Genomic DNA, 18838 nt, shown 5'->3' with positions numbered 1-18838 from the left:
TGTGTTGTGCACCTTGATCGAGAGGAACATCGTTTCGTTTAGCCGTATACACGTGTGTGGTGGAATATCAATAAACTTGAACTCCATCTTCTCCCTCTTTCTCCCCAGACTGGACAGCAGTGACCTTTGATCGGAGCACGGCCTCGGACTATCTGTGGATCTCAGAGGAGGGTCTGGTGGCCAAAAACCTGTGGCCAGAGACTCAGCCGTACGGGGCAAACGAGCAACGCTTCGAGCGCGTGCCGCAGGTGCTGGGTCTGCCGGCGCTGGGGGAGTGCCACTACTGGGAAGTGGCATGGAGCGGGACTCTGGTAGTGGTGGGAGTGGCACACCCCTTGCTGCCCCGCCGGGGCCGTGGCACTGCCTGCCTGCTGGGCCGCAACCCCTTGTCGTGGGGCCTGGAGCTGTTGCAGGACACGGCCACCCCCTTGCACCAGAATCAGCCGGGACCCAAAGTCCACCTGGCGTCCCCCAACATCGGCCTGTTCCTCGATCTGCCTCGGCAGTCCCTCGCCCTGTACAGCATCGGCCATAACTGCTCGCTCACCCACCTGCACTCCTTCGCCCTCACTGCTCCCCCGCCCCTAATCCCTGCCTTCTACATACACAGGGGCACCACTGTCCGCATCCTTCCCCGAAATTGAACCCTGGGGGTTGAGGCAGGGTGTTCGTGATAGAGGTCAGAGGTCGGTGAACAAGGTTGGTGTGGCATCCAGGGGCTGGCACGCAGTCAGTGAGCAGAGGTTGGGAAATGTTGGTGGGTCAGATGTCTGGGATGGTGAAAGAAAGGCAAACATCAGGGAACAGGGACACAGGAATAGTCAAAGCTGGAGGAGTCGGTGTTTTCAGGCAGTCAGAGGGATCAGGAATCAGGATCGGATCAGGGCATGAATGACAGGAACTGTACAGGAGACTTGACTCAAACATAGAGCAGCAGACATGATTTAGCAGTGAGTGGTCACTTCAATAATACACTGCAAAACAGCAAGCCACAATGGGACAGATACGGAACACCAGAGGCAACAGGGTAACTGACGGCTTGGAGCAACTGGTTGTGGCCAGCTGGTTCAGTGGGTGAACAAGAACTGTGGATGAGAGCTGGGTTTAAATAGGCTGCAGGTGACTTGGTGGAGATTGAAGGCCTGATAACCAGTGCTATAGGTGAAATGGTCAGAAAAAAATGGTAGGTGAGGGTTCAAGGGGTCTGCATGTCCACTCCCGGGCTGTTAACACACCACCCTCTTTGTCTGTTAACGCACCACCCTCTTCGTCTGTTAATGTCTCCAAGTGCTGGTTATTATCTCCCCTCCCACATCCCCTACCCATTCCTCCCCTTTACCCTGCTCCCCTCTCCTATCCTCGTGCCTCACAGCCCTGTGGTTGTGGAGGTAACGCAGTCCCACGGTCACTCCTAGCTGGGTGCTAGGCAGACTTGGAGCAGGGAGGCAGAGCGGTGAAAGGTGGGGTCACGAGGTTCATTGAAGGGAGACTCGGGGTGGGGGGGGTGGAGTTGTTAAACCACTCTGTAACCAGGCACAGAATTAGCAGAATAAAACCCATGTCTGGCTGCAGGTTTGGACCCCCGGAGCCTGACATGACCCATTAATAGTGTAATGCCCTGGTTCACATCTTCACTGTTATGCTGGAGGTATTTCAGTTAGCAGCTCTGCAAGAGCAGTCTGTTCTGCTTTCAGCCTGTTCGGGTTTTTGAAGATGAGGAATGAGTGCCATCCAATTAGGGTGGCAGAACTGAGGGGAGGTTTTTTTGGTGAGTCACTGAGATTGGTCTTGGGGCTTTGAATGAATGAATTGACTTTATTTCTCAGATCCTTCACACACATAACATAAAGATTTTTACTCCTCGTCTCCATCTAAATGTGCAATCATAGTAATTTATAATAGATAGAACGGTCAATGTAACACAGAAATACACTCAAGTCAGCGTGAGTTAATCAGTCTGATGGCCTGGTGGAAGAAGCTGTCCCAGAGCCTGTTGGGCCTGGCTTTTATGCTGCGGTACCGTTTCCCAGATGGTAGCAGCTGGAATAGACTGTAGCTGGGATGACTCAGGTCCCCAATGATCCTTCGGGCCCTTTTTTCACACCTGTCCTTGTAAATGTTCTGAATAGTGGGAAGTTCACAACGACAGATGCGCTGGGCTGTCCACACCACTCTCTGCAGAGTCCTGCGATTAAGGGAAGTACAGTTCCCATACCAGGCAGTGATGCAGCCAGTCACGATGCTCTCAGTTGTGCCCCTGTAGGATTTGGGTGTCCATACTAAACTATTTCAACTGTCTGAGGTGAAAGAGGCGGTGTTGTGTCTTTTTCACCACACAGCTGGTGTGTACAGACCATGTGAGGTCCTCGGTGATGTGGATGCTGAGGAACTTAAAGCTGTTTACCCTCTCAACCCCAGATCTATTAATGTCAATAGGGGTTAGCCTGTCTCCATTCCTCCTGTAATCCACAACCAGCTCCTTTGTTTAGCGATACTGAGGGAGAGGCTGTTTTCTTGACACCACTGTGTCAGAGAGATGACTTCTTCCCTGTAGGCCACCGCATTATTGTTCGGCGGGAGATGAAGAGAGAAGACACTGGAGAGAACAGATTGTAGGATATGACCTGGTGGGAGACCCGTTTATTCAAAATGGATTGTGAGTGATGTTTGGAAGGTGGTGAGGGCGTTCACGCTGATCGAGGGCCCAGTGCGTGAGTGACAGAGAAGTTCCAGATGAGCTCTAACTTGTGCACATCTGACTGTTTAATTAGAATGGGCCCTTTTTCTTTTTGTTTTCTAACCCTTCAGGTTCATAAATATTCCTTTAATCATCTGCAGGGTACTGTCTGTCATTTTGTGGCGCTGATTTGTAACGGTAGCAGATTACACGGCATGCACACAAACTGGGGATTGGGATGGGAGAGCACCTCAATCTCATGAGTTTGGCAAGGCCGGAGGGTGTCTTCGCTAGACTTACGCAGCTGAGGAAACCAGCAGGGTTTCCATGAGAATGATCACGGGAATGAAGGGGTTACTGTATGAGGTGTGTTTGATGGCTCTAAGCCTGTACTCACTGGAGTTTAGAAGAATGGGAGGGAATCTCATTGAAACCTATCGAATGTTGAAAGGCCTCGACAGTGGATTTGCAGAGGATGTTTCCTGTGCTGCACCTGATGCAGATGTGACCACCGGGGAGGCACGGGGGATGTCCATTTAGAACAGAGGTGAGGAAGAATTTTTTCTATGCAGAGGGTGGTGAATCTGTGGAATTCATTGCCACAGACAGTAGTGGAGGCCAAGTCAATGGGCATATCTAAAGCGGATGTTGATAGGTTCTTGATGAATCAGAACATCAAAGGTTATGGAGAGAAACATTCATACACGTGTCCGGGAAAGTTTTAAAAACCCAGTCTCTATAATAAAGAGAGGTACCACAGCAGAGTGGTGGTTGTCGGAGCAGGCTGAATCAGAGTAGAAAGGCTTTGGCTCAACAGGGCTTCGGCAGGAACAGACAGAGGCAAGGTAAGTTCATTTCTTATTTCTTTTTTTCTTCTTTAACTCTCAGGAAAGTAGGAGGTATGTCTGCAGAGCCAGTATTCTGTTCTGGGTATCAGATGAGGGATTTCCAGATTGCCAGCCTCCCTGATGGCCACATCTGCACCAGGTGCATGGAGATACAGCTCCCTTCAGACTGCGTTAGGGGACTGGAGCTGCAGCTCGATGACCTTCCGCTTGTTTGGGAAAGTGAAGCAGTGATAGGAGCTACAGGGAGGGAGTCACCCCAAGGCTGCAGGGGACAGATAAATGGGTGACTGTCAGGAGAGGGAAGGGGGAATGTCAGATAGCGAAGAGCACCCCTCAGCAATAATTACTCCATTTTGAGTACTGTACTGCTGGGGGATACAACCTACCTGGGGGGAAGCGACTGTGACTGTGCCTCTGGCACTGAGTCTGGCCCTGTGGTTCAGAAGGGAAGGGATTTGAAGAGGATGGCAGCAGTAACAGGGGACTCTATAGGGGGTCAGACAGGCGATTCTGAGGGTGTGAAAAGGACACACGGGTGGTAGTTTGCCTTCCAAGTACCAGGGTCCATATTGTCAGGGAGCTGGAGTGAGTGCCATTGCTATTACAAAGGAAAAAGTGCTGGGCAAGCTCTTAAGATGGATAAGTCACCTGGACCAGATGGACGACATCCCAGAGTCCTGAGAGAGGTTGCTGAAGAAATAACGGATACACTGGTCATGATCTTTCAAGAATCGCTTGATTCTGGCATGGTCCTGGAGGACTGGAAGGTTGCAAGATATCATTTACTTGGATTTTCAGAAGGCGTTTGATAAGGTGCCACACATAAGGCTGCTAACAGGTTAAAATCCTGTGGTGTTACAGGAAAGATACTGGCATGGATAGCAGAATGGCTGACAGGCAGGAGGTATCAAGTGGGAATAAAAGGGCCTCTTCGTGTTGGCTGCCTGTGACTAGTGGTGTTCCTCAGGGGTCAGTTTTAGGCCTGCTTACTTTTCACATTGTTTATCAATAATTCGGATAATGGAATTGATGGCTTTGTGGCAAAGTTTGTGGATGATACGAAGATAGGTGGAGGGTTAGGTAATGCTGAGGAAGCAATGTGTTTGCAGCAGGACTTAGACAAATTAGAAGAATGGGCAAAAAAGTGGCAGATAGCATACAGTGTTGGGAAATGTATGATAATGCATTTTGGTAAAAGGGAAAAGAGTGTGGACTGTTATCTAAAAGGGGAGAAGGTTCAAACATCAGAGGTGCAGAAGGTGTGATAAAGAAGGCAAATTCAATATTGGCATTTATTTCAAGGGGAATAGAAGATTAAAAACAAGGAGATGATGCTGAGCCTTTATAAGACACTAGTCAGGCCATGCCTGGAGTATTGTCAACAATTTTGGGCCCCATATCTCAGAAAAGAGGTGTTGTCATTGGAGGGAGTCCAGAGGAGGTTCACAAGGATGATTCTGGGAATGAAAGGGTTACCTAATGACGAGTGTTCGGCAGCTTTGGGCCTGTAGTCACTGGAATTTAAAAGAATGCACGGGGATCTCTTTGAAACCTGCTGAATGTTGAAAGGACTAGATAGGGTGGATGTGGAGAGGATGTTTCCTCTGGTGGGGGTATCCAGGACTAGAGGGCACAGCCTCAAAATTGAGGGGAGACCCTTTAGAACAGAGGGAAGGAATTTTTTTTAGCCAGAGAGTAGTAAATCTGTGCTATACTGTGCCACAGACTGCGGTGGAGGCCAAGTCCGTAGGTATATTTAAGGCGGAAGTTGATAGATTCCTGATTGGTCAGGGCATCAGAGGATGTGGTGAGAAGGCAGGTGAGTGGGACTCAGGATCAACCATGATGGAATGGTAGAGCAGACTGGGTGGGCTGAATGGCCTAATTCTGCCCTACGTCTTATGGTCTGATGTTTCTGAATGCATCGACAACAGCCTGAAAAGGGAGGGTGAGCAGCCAGAAGTCGCAGTACATATTAGTACCAATGACATCAGTGGAAAAACGGAGAAGGTCCTGAACAGAAAAGAATACAGTGAGTTGGGAAGGAAGCTGAGAAGCAGGACCTCAGAGGTAGTCATCCTGAGATTGCTGCCTGTGACATGCAACAGTGAGGCTAGGAATAGAATGAGGTGGCAGATAAATGTGTATCAGAAGAATTGGAGCAGGGGGCAGGGATACAGATATCTGGATATTTGGGACCTTTCCTGGGACAGGTTGCACTTGAATCTGAGGGGGACCAATATTCTTGTGGGCAAGTTTACGAGAGCTATTGAGAGTGGTTTAAATGAATATGGTAATGGATGGGAAACAGTTTGACAGAGCTGAGGATGAGTCAGCAGTTTACTATTAGATGATGGGTGTAACATGAATGTAAGGAAGGACAAGCTAATAATTGTGTACAAATGCAGACAGAGCAAAGAGTTAAATTGTACTACAGAAATTCAATTCAAAAGGGCGAATACTGCAAGACTGAAGGTGCTGTATTTAAATGTGTGTCACGTTTGGAATAAGATGGAGGAACTCATGGCATAATTAGAAATTGGTATGATGTGGGCATCACTGAGTCGTAGCTGAAAGGCCATAGTTGGGAGCTTAACATCAAAGGATATACTTTATATCAAAAGGACAGGCATGAAGGCATAGGCAGGGCGTGGTTCTGTTGGTAAGAGATGGAATTACATCTTTAGAAAGAGGTGACATAGGGTCAGAGAATGTTGAATCTTTGTGGCTGGAGTTAAGAAACCGCAAGGGTGAAAGAAACATGATGGGAATCATATATATAGGTCTCCAAATAGTATCCAAGATGTGGGGTCGAGATTGCAAAGGGAGCTGGAAAGGGCATCTAGTAAGAGTAATGTCACAATTGTAATGGGGGACTTCAATACGCAAGGTAATTGAGAAAATCAGGTTAGTGTCAGGTTGCAAGAGAGGGGACTTATTGAATGCCTATGGGATGGCTTTTTAGAGCAGCTTGTGCTTGAGCCTACTTGGAGAAAGGCTGTCTTAGATTGGGTGTTGTGTAATAACCCAGATCTTATTAGGGAGCTGAATGTAAAGGAATCCTTAGGAGGTGTTGATCATAATATGATTGAATTGATACTTCAGTTTAAGAGGGAGAAGCATAAGTCATATGCACCAGTATCACAATGGAATAAAGGGAATTACAGAGGCATGAGAGAGGAGCTTGCTCGGGTGGATTGGAGGAGGATACTGGTGGAGATGATGGCAGAGCAGAGATGGCTGACGTTTCTGGGAATAGTTCACAAGGTGCAGGATAGGTATGTCCACTTCGGTGATGATATCTGTTATCTGTCAAGTAGGGGACCGTGCTCAATCCTGATTTGATGGAGACAGACGTGAGAGCACGGAGGAACATCTGGAAAATTTCTGAAATGCTGGCTTCGCTGCCGCTGCGACTGTGTGGTAACCGGAATCTCCGGAGCTGAAAGCCTCAAAATCTTCGGCTTTGCGTGTTTCAGTGGCCGGGGAGAGGTCGAAGGCACTTGGCAGAGGATGGCGCTCGGGAGGCGGTATCGGAGAGGCTGGTCGGAAGCTCGGAGTTTTCGGATGGATGGACTCCGTGTCGGCTGCTTCCAAGGTATCCGCAAGTTGACGGTGCCTGGAGGTTTATGGCAGGGAGTTTCTCCCTTTTGCCACCTGCTATCGGGGACTCGGGAGTTGATCGACTCAGGAATTGAGACTTTTTTTTTACTGTGCCCATGGTCTGTTCTTCATCAAATTATGGTATTGTTTTGCATGCTGTAACTATATGTTATAATTATGTGGTTCTGTCAGTGTTAGTCTTTGGTCTGTCCTGTTTTCTGTGATATCACTCCGGAGAAACATTTCTTACTGCATGTATGCATTTCTAAATGACAGTAAAAGAGGACTGAGTGTTCTCGTAATCTAAATGGCAGGGGTCGGCCACTGTGGCTGAGAAGAGAAGTTAAGGACTGCATAAAAGCCAAGGAAAGGTCATATAAGGTAGCAAAAGTGAGTGGGAAGTTGGATGGTTGGGGACTTTTAAAATTCAACAAATGGCAACTAAAACATTATAAGGGAAAGATGAAATATGAGGGCAAACTACCCAATACTATAAAGCAGGACACTAAAAGCGTTTCAAGTTTCTAAAGAGTAAAACAGAGGATATTGGACCACTGGAAAAAGATGCTGGTGAGGTTGTAATGGAGGACTAAGAAACAGCAGATGAACTGAATGGGTACTTTGCATCAGTTCTCACTGTGGAAGACACTAGTAGTGTGCCAGAGGTCCGTGAGTGTCAGGGAGCAGGAGTGCTAGACAAACTCAAAGGCCTTGAGGTGGATAAGTCACCTGGGCCAGATGGACTACATCCCAGAGTCCTGAGAGAGGTTGCTGAAGTGATAACGGATGTATTGGTCATGATCTTTCAAGAATCACTTGATTCTGACATGGTTCCAGAGGGCTGGAAGATTGCAAATGTCTCTCCACTCTTTAAGAAGGGAGGAAGGCAAAAGAAAGGAAATTATAGGCCAGATAGCCTAACATCAGTGGTTGGGAAAGTGCGGGAGTTTATTCTTAAGACCATAAGAATTAGACTATTTGGTCCATTGAGTCTGCTCGGCCGTACAATCATGGCTGATCCTTTTTCTCTCCTCCTCAGCCCCACTCCCCAGCCTTCTCTCTGTAACCTTTGACACCATTTCCAACTAAGAACCTATCAAGCTCTGCCTTGAATACACCCAACAACCTGGCCTCCACAGCTAAGGATGAAGTTCCAGGGTACTTAGAGACTAAGGATAAATAAGTCAAATTCAACATGGTTTCTGTAAAGGGAAATCTTGCCTGAAAAATGTTAGAGTTCATCGAGGCCTGCAACCGGGACACCCCCCCTCCCTAGACATTCCTTCTCTGCCACCCGTCCTACACCCCTCCAGCATTGCTCCACCCTCACCATTCCTAACATCCTTTGTCCCAGCAGATTTAGAAGCTGGCTCCCCAGTCCACGTTGACAAATACAGTCCTGTGCAAAAGGCTGAGGCACCCTAGCTGTGTATATGTGTGCCTAAGACTTTTGTACAGTACTGTAACAGAAGAATTAGGCCATTTAGCCCATCAAGTCTGCTCCACCATTCGTACAAGATACCCTTAAGGTTAACCTCCAGGTTGAGTCGGTGGTGAAGAAGGCGAATGCAATGTTAGCATTCATTTCTAGAGGAACAGAGTATAGGAGCAGGGATGTGATGTTGACGCTCTATAAGGCCCTCGTGAGACAACACTTGGAGTATTAATGCTCGGATTAATCAAGAACCTATCAACCTCACTTTAAGTATACTCAATAACTTGGCCTCGACAGATGTCTGTCAGCGAATTCAAAGATTCACTACTCTCTGGCTACAGAAATTCCTCCTCATCTCGGTTCTATTCTGAGGCTGTGTCCTAAGGCACTGGTTCTAAATACTTAACTGATTGAAGCAAAAAAATACATAAGCTGCAGAATTAGGCCATTTGACCCATCGAGTCTGCTGTGCTATTCCATCATGACTGATTCATCATTCCTCTCAACCCAATTCTCCTCCTTTCTCCCGTAACCTGACTAATCACAAACCTATCTGTGTTAAATATAAGACCATAAGACACAAAACAAGACCATAAGGTAATTGCAGTATTTATTGATTTTATAACATAGTACTTTTTCAGGTATCGCACTGTACTGTTGCCACTGAGCAACTTCCACAAAATATGTCAGTGATAATGAATCTGATTCAGAAGCCCAAGTGATAACCCCTTTCACAGAGCGTCCACCAAGTCCCACAAGTCGACCATTGGGCTGGGAAAGAGGGAGACAGGCACAACGCAGCATAATGGTTAACACAACAGTAGGTTATTGTAAATTGTCCCGTGATTAGGTTTGAGTTGAATCGGGATTGTCGGGATGCTGGGTGACATGGCTCGAAGGACTGGAAGAGCCTACTCTGCACAAAATCTTTAAGTTAAAATGAAATAAAATTCCAGTTCTGGCTGAGCATTCCCACCCAAACTGAGGGGGGGGGGGTCACATCTGTCCCAGACCAGGCACTCCCCTCTAAAGCACACCCCCATGTCCCTCACTGTGTCTCAAGATGCTCTCCCAAGGCCTCTCCCTCCCTTTGCTGACCCTCAGGCCCACTGCTCCTCCTCCTCCTGGGAGATCTCCTGGAAGATGGAGTGGGCGGGCTGCATGAGGGAGCTCTCGATGGCCTGTTGCTCCTGAGGCGAGGCGGGGGGCAGCGCGGACCTCAGGCCCTTCTCGATGGCCTCGACGCGCTGCTGCACCCGCTGCTCGAACTCCTGCCGGCTGCTCAGCACGCGCTCCATGATCATCCTGCGGGCGTCGTCGCAGCCCTGCTGCAGCAGCTGGCGCTCAGACGCGAACCGCGGATCCTCTGGGTCCAGCGTGATGAGGCGGCCCAGCCGAGTGACCCGCTCCATCAGAAAGCAGCCCGACACATCCACGTAGGTGCTGGAGATCATGTGCACCAGGCAGGAGATGTTGGATGCCTGGAAGGCCTGTGCGTAGACCAGGTCTCGGACGAGCTGCTGTTGGCTATAGTTTTGCAGCTCCTGCACGTCCTCACTCTGGGCGGCAAACATCTGCAGCGACTTGCCCAGGCACACCTGGATCAAGTTGGAGACCATCTCGAAGAAGCGGATCATCTTGGTCCACTGCTCCCTCACCCTGGACAAGGCCTCCAGGCCCTGGGCCAGCATCTTCAGCGTGGTGCCAAAATCCACCTCGGCCACCTGACAGCGCCTCATCCGCTCCACCACTTCGTCCAGCTCCCGGTTGCTCTGCTTCAGACCCTCGAAGCTCCTCTCGTACTCGCGGCGGGTAGTCTCCAGCTGTGTCCGGGCGTTCTCCACCCTAAGCCGTGCCTGGGTCACTAGCGCCTGCACCATGCTCTTGTCCTCGGGATCAGCGGACTGCGCCAACTTTGACAGGTTGGGCGCGCTGGGGGTGAGCACCGGCGACCCGGCGGCCAGGCAGCCCGCGCTGAACTTCAGCGCCTTGTTGTAGAGGTGGCCGATGGCGGCCGATGCTCTGGCCAGCTGCTCCTCACTGGGGCTTGGGCTCCCCCGCAGCTCCTCCAGCTGCTGACAGACCCCCATGCCCCGGTGGCAAAGGGCGAGGGCAGCCTGCCTGGGCCCATCTTCCTCCTCTCCGTCCTCTTCCATTTCCTCCCGGGACAGTTCGGCCTCCACACTCTGGAAGATGCGACGGGATGTCTGGCCCGTGCCGGACTCCCGCAGGGAGTCGGCACACAACTCGGCCTCGGGGGACAGGAGATCCCGCAGCTTCATGGAGGCCACCATCAGCTCGGTGGAAGTGGAGAGCAGGCGGCTACTAACGGGGTGTTGGGGCTGCGGCGGGGGTTGCGGTGCCCTGCCCTCCTTATTCCGCACCTTCTCTGCAATGGCGTTGCCCACGTTGGCCAGAGACTCGACCACAGTGGTGGAGAGGCTGACAGGGTCGGCAGTCACCGTGGACAGGAAGCCCGACACCAGGTTGCTGACCACACTGATGGAATTCTCCACCGCCATCATCCCCAGGACCCCCCACTCGCTGGGCGCCCGATCGACCGCACTGCGGTAACTGTACTGAGCCTCTTCCACCTCCCGGGTCATTCGGGTGAAGTATTCTTCTGCCCGCCTCCTCTCCCCCTCCATCGTCACCTTCCGCCGCTGCGCCGCTTCCAGCACCCGTCTCGCCTCCTCCACCTCTGCCTCGTACGCCCCCCGGGCACTGGTGCAGGCCTCCAGGAGCTCGTGGATGAGGTCAGTGACAGACAGGAAGGCTCCCTCTACCTCCTGAGCCAGCGTCTGGCACTCGCACGCCACAGCGCGGATGCTGCCCAGCTGCCGGGGAAGGAGACGGGCCAGCGCGGCCCCATCTCCCCGCAGAAGGGTGTGCAGTGCGGCCCGCGTGTGCTCGGGCACGCTCTGGGAATGCAGCCGAATCTGGTCCATGTTCTTGTGGGCCAGGTTGAAGGTCTTCCAGCCCTGGTTGCTGAGCTGCGCCAGGCAGGCACGGAAGGACTCCGGGTAGCGGAGGTGCTGGTAGTGGTGTTCCGTGTTGTGCCGGTTGAGTGGGAAGTCACCGGCCGAGGACAGCGCGATCAGTTCGCCCAGGATGGAGATGGCAGTGGGCGCAGGCACCAGGAACTCCTCCCAGTTGGCGTAGGGCTGCATCAGGAGCTGGCTGTCTCTGCGCACCTCCTCCGCCCGGCTATGCCGCAGGAAGGCGCCCTGGATGGGGGCGAGCACTCCGCCCTCTGCCGACGCCGACGCAGCCATGGGATCGTTCCGGCCACCTGTCAACCAATGGGGTGACACGGGTCAGTGCATGACAGCATCATCTACCAATCAAAACACAGCCCCAGCAGAGGGCGCTCACACAAGCAGGAGGTGTAGGGTGGGGACAGCTCAGTGTGTGTACATACAAACCCGACAGTGGCAGTGACACAGACACTCACACAGGCACAAAGAACTGAACATATATTGAAAGGCCTAGATAGAGTGGACGTGGAGAGCACGTTTCCTATGGTGGGGGTGTCTAGGAGCAGAGGGCACAGCCTCAGAACAGAGGGACGTCCAGTTAGAACAGAGATGAGGAGGGATTTGAGGCTGTTTAACAAGAGCCCGTGGCACGACAGCAAAGGTACTAGCATGGGTAGCGTGCTGGCTGACTGACAGCGGGCAAAGAGGCAGAGTCCGCTTGGCTGCCAGTGACTTATGCTGACTGTGTTTTATTACAGAACCTTTTCATGTTGTTGGGCAATTATTTGGATGAAGGAATAGATGGTTTTGCAGCCAAGTTTGCGATGGAATGAAGACAGGCCAGAATCAGAATCAGGTTTATTATCACTGGCATGTGACGTGAAATTTGTTAACTTAGCAGCAGTTCAATGCAATACATAATCTAGCAGAGAAAATAATAATAATAATAAACAAACAAGTAAATCAATTATGTATATTGAAGAGATTAAAAAACATGCAAAAACAGAAATAAAGTATTAAAAGGAGGGGCAGGTGGTGTCGAGGAAGCAGGGATCTGCAGAAGTTCTTAATTTAGGAGAATGGGCAGATGGAATACAGTGTCAGAAAGTGCTTAATCAGGCACTTTGGTAGAAGAAATGGAAGTGTAGACTATTTTCTAAATGGAGAGAAAATTTTTCTCCTTTTCCCAGGGCTGAAATGTTTGCCACAAGAGGACACAGGTTTAAGGTGCTGGGGAGTAGGTACAGAGGAAATGTCAGAGGGAAGTTTTTTCACTCAGGGAGTGGCGAGTGCGTGAAATGGGCTGCTGGCAACGGTGGTGGAGGCGGATACGATAGGGTCTTTTAAGAGACTTTTGGATAGGTACATGGAGCTTAGAAAAATAGAGGGCTATGGGTAAGCTAGTAATTTCTTAGGTAGGGACATGTTCCGCACAACTTTGTGGGCCGAAGGGCCTGTATTGTGCTGTAGGTTTTCTATGTTTCTAAAATTCAAAAAAACCGACACACAAGGGGACTTGGGAGTCCTCGTGCCGGATTCCCTAAAGGTTAATTCACAGCTTGAGTCAGTCTTATGAAAGGCAAATGCAATATTAACATTCAGTTTGAGAGTACTAGAATACAAAAGCAAAGATGTAATTCTGTGGCTTTGTAAGGCACTGTGAACAGTTTTGTGCCCCTTATCTAAGAAAGGATGTGCTGGCATTGGAGGGAGTCCAGAGGATATTCAGTAGAATGATCCCACCAGTGAAAGGGCCAACATCAAACACTTTTCGTAGGTCTCTGGGCCTGAGGTGCATGCCCTCTGTTATATCAACCCTGGAAGAAAGATACTGTCTGACTACTCTTCATATTCCTCATATAATCTTATAAGCCTCTATCACATCTCCCTCAGCCTCCAACACTCTAGAGAAAACAACCCAAGCCTGGGCAACCTTTGTTGTAACCCATGCAGCCAGCACAGAACAGTACAGTCCTTCGGTCCACAATGCTGTGCAGGTGTTGAACCTGTTGTAAGATCCCTCCCACGTAGTCCCCCATGTTATTTTACATTCGTTTGCCATCTAAGAGTCTCTTTAATGCCTCTAATGTAGCTGTATCTACCACCACCCCTGCCCGTGTGTCCCACATACCCACCACTCTGTGTAAAAAAAACCTACCTCTGCCATCCTTTCTATACTTTCCTCCAGTCTCCTTACAATTACACCCGCTTGTATTAACATCACTTTAACGTGGCACCACCAATCTTTGTATCAACTTGCGCAGCAACTTTGAGAGACCTATGGACGTGAACCCCAAGATCTCTCTGTTTCCTTCACACTGTTCAGAATCCTTCCATTAATCCTGCGTTCTGCCATCAAATTCAACCTTCCACAGTAAACTACTTCACATGTCCCCATGTTGAACTCCATCTGCCACTTCTCAGCCCAATTCTGTATCCTCTCAATCTCCAGTTGTAACCTACGACAACGTTCTACACTATCCACAGCTCCACCAAGCTCCATGTTACCTGCAAGTATCCCCCCCCCCCGCCCTGCATCCAGTAAACCTAAGCCCCCACAGCTTTCCTGTAATAGGGCAACCAGAAGGGAGAGGGCTTCTGTGGAGGGGCATGGGAGTGGAGGTTTCAGGCCAAGACCCTTGGGCTTTCTCTAACACCTGGCAGCTAAGGGCAAACAGTTACAAGATTTCTCTCCTCAATCCGAGCTGATGGGAGGAGAGAGTCTGAGGACTTCCCATCATGATTGTGCTGGGATGTGGGATGAGGCGCTGTGCTGGAATGGGCCAGCACAGTGAACGGGAGCTGGTTACCCATCCTGGGACGGTGGAGTGTGTGGGGAAAATAGAAGGGGCAGAGACTGGGGGAAGTTGATATAGGAGTGGATGTGGAGGGTGTAGAGTGAGACAGAGCAGGGAGAGGGGAAGGCTGGGATGTGAGGGTGGAGTGGAGGAGGAGAGGTAACAGAGAGAGGGGTAGGCTGGCTGTACTCGGACACTTTCCTGAGCGATGGTGTCTCACAGATATGGCTTCACCAGCTCTCCCACTGCGGGCATGGACTGCTTTCCAGTCTCCAGCTCCCAGTCCCAGAGCTGACAAGGTTCCACCGTCGAGGAACAGCACGCAACCACAGCTCTCTCTCTCACTTCCCACAGCCTCGCCACCAAGGGGAAGTGGGCCTGAGGATGTCCAACATCACACACCGTCTGGGAGAGCTGTGTGCATGCGTGCGTTTGCTGCTTGTACATATCTGCGAGACAGCGTTTGTGTTGGGTGTGTGTGACTTCGGCCCATTGAGTGTGCTCCACCATTCCATCATGGCTGATTTATTATCCCCCTCAACCCCGTTCTCCTGCCTTCTCCCTCTGACACCCCGATTAATCAAGGACCTATCAACCACTATCAACCTGAACTGGAGAACCTGCTGAGCACTTTGTAAGGTACGACACGGAACACAGAACTTTACAGCACGGTACAGGCCTTTTGGCCCATAATCCCCGCACCTGCTGTCTCTCATATGCCTGCGCTTGTATTTACCCTGCCTATACCCCTCATCATTTTGTATACTCGATCAAATCTCCCCTCATTCAAGGAAATAAAGTTTTTACGCACTGAACCTTTCCCTGTAACTCAGGCCCTCAAGTCGTGGCAATATAATCTTTCTCTGTACTCTTTTAACCTTATTTACATCTTTCCTGTAGGTTTGTGACACACAACTGCACACAATACTCCAAATTAGGCCTCACCAACATCTTGCACAACTTCAACATCTCCTGCACTCAGTACTTTGATTTATGAAGGCCAATGTGCCAAAAGCTTTCTTCATGACCTATCTATCTGTGACACCACTTTCAATGAATTATGGACCTGTATTCCCAGTTCCCTTTGTTCTATCATACTGTTCAGTGCCCTACCATTCACTGTGTGAGACCTGTGTATGGACTCCGGCCATACTCCACCGAGATACAACACTGGGCGTCACGTTCCTGCCTGTGGCCATCAAACTTTGCAGCTCCTCCTGTGGAGGGTCAGACACCCTGAGCCAATAGGCTGGTCCTGGACTTATTTCCATCTGGCATAGTTTGCATTTTGTTGTTTGATTGTTTGTGGTTTTTGTATTGCTATATTTATGCTCTATTCTTGGCTGCTGCGGCTGTAACGAAACCCTCAGGATCAATAAAGTATGTCTGTCTATCTATCTACCCTGGTTGGTCCTACTGAAGCACAACACCTCATACTTGTCTACAATAAATTCCATTTGCCATTTCTCAGCCGGTCCAGATGGTGCTGGAAGCTTTGATAGTCTTCCTTGCTGTCCACTACACCCCAAACCTGGTGTCATTCACAAATTTGCTGATCCAATTACTCACATAAAAAACACAACGTAGAACAGTACAGGCCCTTCAGCCCACAATGTTGTGCTGACCTTTTAACTTACACTAAGATCAATCTAACCCCTCCCTCCCACACAACCCTCCATTTTTCGACCATTCACGTCCCTATCTCCTGCCTTCTCCCCGTATCCCTTCATGCCCTGACTAATCATAAATCTATCAACTTCTGCCTTAAATATACATAAATATTTGACCTCCACAGCTGCCCGTGGCAACGAATTCCACAGATTCACCACTCTCTGGCTAAGGAAATTCAATAGGGCAATAGGTGCAGGAGTAGGCCATTCGGCCCTTCGAGCCAGCACCACCATTCACTGTGATCATGGCTGATTCCTCCTCATCTCTGTTATAAAAGAATGCCCCTCTATTCTGAGGCTGTGTCCTCTGGTCTTAGACTCTCCCACCATAGGAAACATCCTCTCCACATCCACTCTATCAAGGCCTTTCACCATTCAACAGGTTTCAAATAGGTCTCCCCTCATTCTTCTGAATTCTAGTGAATACAGGGCCAGAGCCATCAAACACTCTTCGTATGACAATCCATTCAGTCCTGGAATCATTTTCGTGAACCTCCTTTGAACCCTCTCCAGTCTTAGCACATCCTTTGGAAGATAAGGGGCCCAAAACTGCTCACAATACTCCGGGTGAGGCCTCACCAGTGTTTAAAGTCTCAACATTACATCCTTGCTTTTATATTCTAGTCCTCTTCAAATGAATGCGACATTGCATTTGCCTTCCTCACCACAAACTCAACTTGCAAATTAAACTTTAGGGAATCCTGCACAAGAACTCCGCAGTCTCTGTGTCCCAGTTTTTTTGTATTTTCTCTCCATTTAGACAACAGTCAAACCTTTAATTTCTTCCACCAAAGCACATGACCATACACTTCCCAGCACTGTATTCCAACTGCCATTTCTTGGCCCATTCTCCTAATCTGTCGAGGTCCTTCAGTAGCCTCTCTACTTCCTCAAAAGTACCTGCCCCTCCACCTACCTACATATCATCTGCAAACTTAGCAACAAAGCCATCTATTCCATCTTCCAAATCATTAACATATAACGTAAAAGAAGGGGTCCCAACACAGACCCCTGTTGGACACCACGAGTCACCAGCAGCCAACCAGAAAAGGCTCAGTTTTTCCCCACTCTCTGCCTGCTGCCAATCAGCCATTGCTTTCTCCATGTTGGAATCCTTCCTGTAATACCGTGGGCTCGTAGCTTATTAAATAGCCTAATGTGTGGCACCTTGTCAAAGGCCTTTTGAAAATCCAAGTACACGACATCAACCAATTCTCCTTTGTCTGTCCCGGTAGTTATTTCCTTTAAAGAATTCCAACATGATTTGTCAGGCCCGATTTTCCCTTGAAGAAACCATTTAAACAACCCATTTTATCAAATGACTGATTCCTCCCTCCCTCTGCCACCCCTCCCCTCCATCCTTCCCCTACCCCTCTCCCTTCTCCTCCTCCCCATCTCCTCCCCCCCTCTACCCACTCTCCCCTCTCCTTACCCCTACCCATTATTTCCCCTTCTCTCCTCCCACCTTCCCCCTCCCATCCCTCCACCGTCCCCCTCTCTTCCTCCTGCCTTCTCCCCTCCTTCCTTCCTTCCCCCTTCTTCCCTTCCCCCTCCCAACTCTCCCCTTCCCCTCTCCTCCCCTACCCTCCATCCCTCCTGCCCTTCTCCTCCCTCCTTTCCCTCCATCCTTCTCCGCTCCTCCCACCTCTCCCCTTCCACCCACTCCCCCTCTCCCTCCCACTTCTCCCTCTCCCTCCCCTCTTCCCCCTCCCTCCTCCATTCTTCCTCCCCTCACCACTCTCTCCTCTCCCCTCTCTTCCGTTCCTCCCATCGCCTCGCTCCCTCTCCCCTCCCCCTCCTCCATCCCCTCCCCCTCCTCTCCTCCCTACCACTTCTCCCCTTCCCTTTCTTCTCCCCCTCACCCCCCCACCCTCACCACTTTCTCCTCCCCTCCCTCCTCTCCCTTCTCCCCCTCCCCCTCCACTCCCTCTTCCCCTTTCTTCCTCCCCTTTGCCCCCACCCTCACTCTCTCCTCCCCTCTCCCCCTCTTCCCCTTTCTTCCTCCCCCTCGCCCCCCTCACCACTCTCTCCTTTCCCTCCCCTCTCCCCACCTCTCCCCTCCCCTCCCTCCCTCCACTCCCCTCTCGTCCCCTTCCCCCTCACCTTCTCCCCTCCCCTCAAACCTTCCCCTCCCCTCCACCCTCACCCTCTCACCCCTTCCCCCTCCCCCTCACCCCTTCCTCACTCCTCACCGCTTTCCCCCTTCCCCTTCCCCTCACCCCTTCCCCCTCAGTCCTTCCCCCTTCCCCTCACCCCTTCCCCCTCAGTCCTTCCCCTCCCTTCTCCTCTCCACTTCCCCTCCCCTCTCCCCTTCCCTCCCCTCACCCCACCCCTCCCTTTCCCCTCACTCCCACCCCTCCCTTCCCCCTCACTCCCACCCCTCCCCTTCCCCCCACCCCCCGTCCCTCTCCTCCCTCAACCCCTCCCCTCCCCTCCTTCCCCTCACCCCTCCCCTTCCCCCTCACCAGTCTTCCCCTCCACCCCCCTCCCTCCCTCCCCCTCCCTTCACCTCCTCCCCAACCCTCCCCTCACCTCCTCCCCCTCACCAGTCTTCCCCCTTCACCCCTCCTCCCCCTCCCTTAATCCCTCCTTCCCCCTCCCCTCCTCCCTTCACTCCCTCCCCTCCTCCCTTCACCCCCTCCCCTTCCCTCTTCCCTCCTCCCCGCTTCTTCTTCCTCCCCCATCTCTTCCCGCCCCACCTTCCTCCACTCGCCCCTCCCGTGTCCCCTTGTCCTCGCACCCTTTACCCACTCACCTGCTCACCCACACCGACAGTCCGACCCCACCTCGGGCTCCGAGTCTGGGGCGGGACAGCGCGGAATAAGACCA

The 18838-nt window shown here is 50.9% G+C and overlaps 2 protein-coding genes across 6 annotated transcripts in view; one reads left to right on the top strand and one right to left on the bottom strand.

Moving 5' to 3' along the window:
• LOC140201099 (E3 ubiquitin-protein ligase TRIM65-like) overlaps positions 1-9295 on the top strand; it is a 42922-nt gene extending 33627 nt beyond the window's left edge. For 2 of the 3 annotated variants that reach the window (XM_072264699.1, XM_072264698.1), the window contains one exon: positions 109-9295. In XM_072264699.1, coding sequence (XP_072120800.1) covers positions 109-644 — 536 coding nt within the window. In that variant the 3' untranslated portion in view covers positions 645-9295. The remainder of the gene's footprint in view (positions 1-108) is intronic. The other variant, XR_011886774.1, reaches the window with a different exon arrangement.
• Positions 9157-18838, bottom strand: LOC140201098 (uncharacterized). Of its 3 annotated transcripts, none has more exons than XM_072264696.1 (3): positions 18765-18796; positions 17177-17292; positions 9157-11855 (listed from the first exon to the last, which is right to left on the bottom strand). In XM_072264696.1, the coding sequence occupies exon 3, from the start codon at positions 11836-11838 to the stop codon at positions 9664-9666; it is 2175 nt and encodes a 724-aa protein (XP_072120797.1). In that variant the 5' UTR covers positions 11839-11855; positions 17177-17292; positions 18765-18796; the 3' UTR covers positions 9157-9663. The 3 variants fall into 3 exon arrangements, with proteins under 3 accessions (XP_072120797.1, XP_072120798.1, XP_072120796.1); XM_072264697.1 differs by having other exon boundaries at positions 17177-17251; positions 18765-18781; XM_072264695.1 differs by lacking the exon at positions 17177-17292 and having other exon boundaries at positions 18765-18838.

Source organism: Mobula birostris, chromosome 8 (genome assembly GCF_030028105.1).
Source record: "Mobula birostris isolate sMobBir1 chromosome 8, sMobBir1.hap1, whole genome shotgun sequence".
Taxonomy (NCBI): domain Eukaryota; kingdom Metazoa; phylum Chordata; class Chondrichthyes; order Myliobatiformes; family Myliobatidae; genus Mobula; species Mobula birostris.
This window is presented reverse-complemented; position numbering and strand designations above follow the sequence as displayed.

Excerpts from the sequence above, each read along its gene's own strand:
- LOC140201098 (XM_072264695.1), bottom strand. The coding sequence starts at position 11,838 with ATGGCTGCGTCGGCGTCGGCAGAGGGCGGAGTGCTCGCCCCCATCCAG.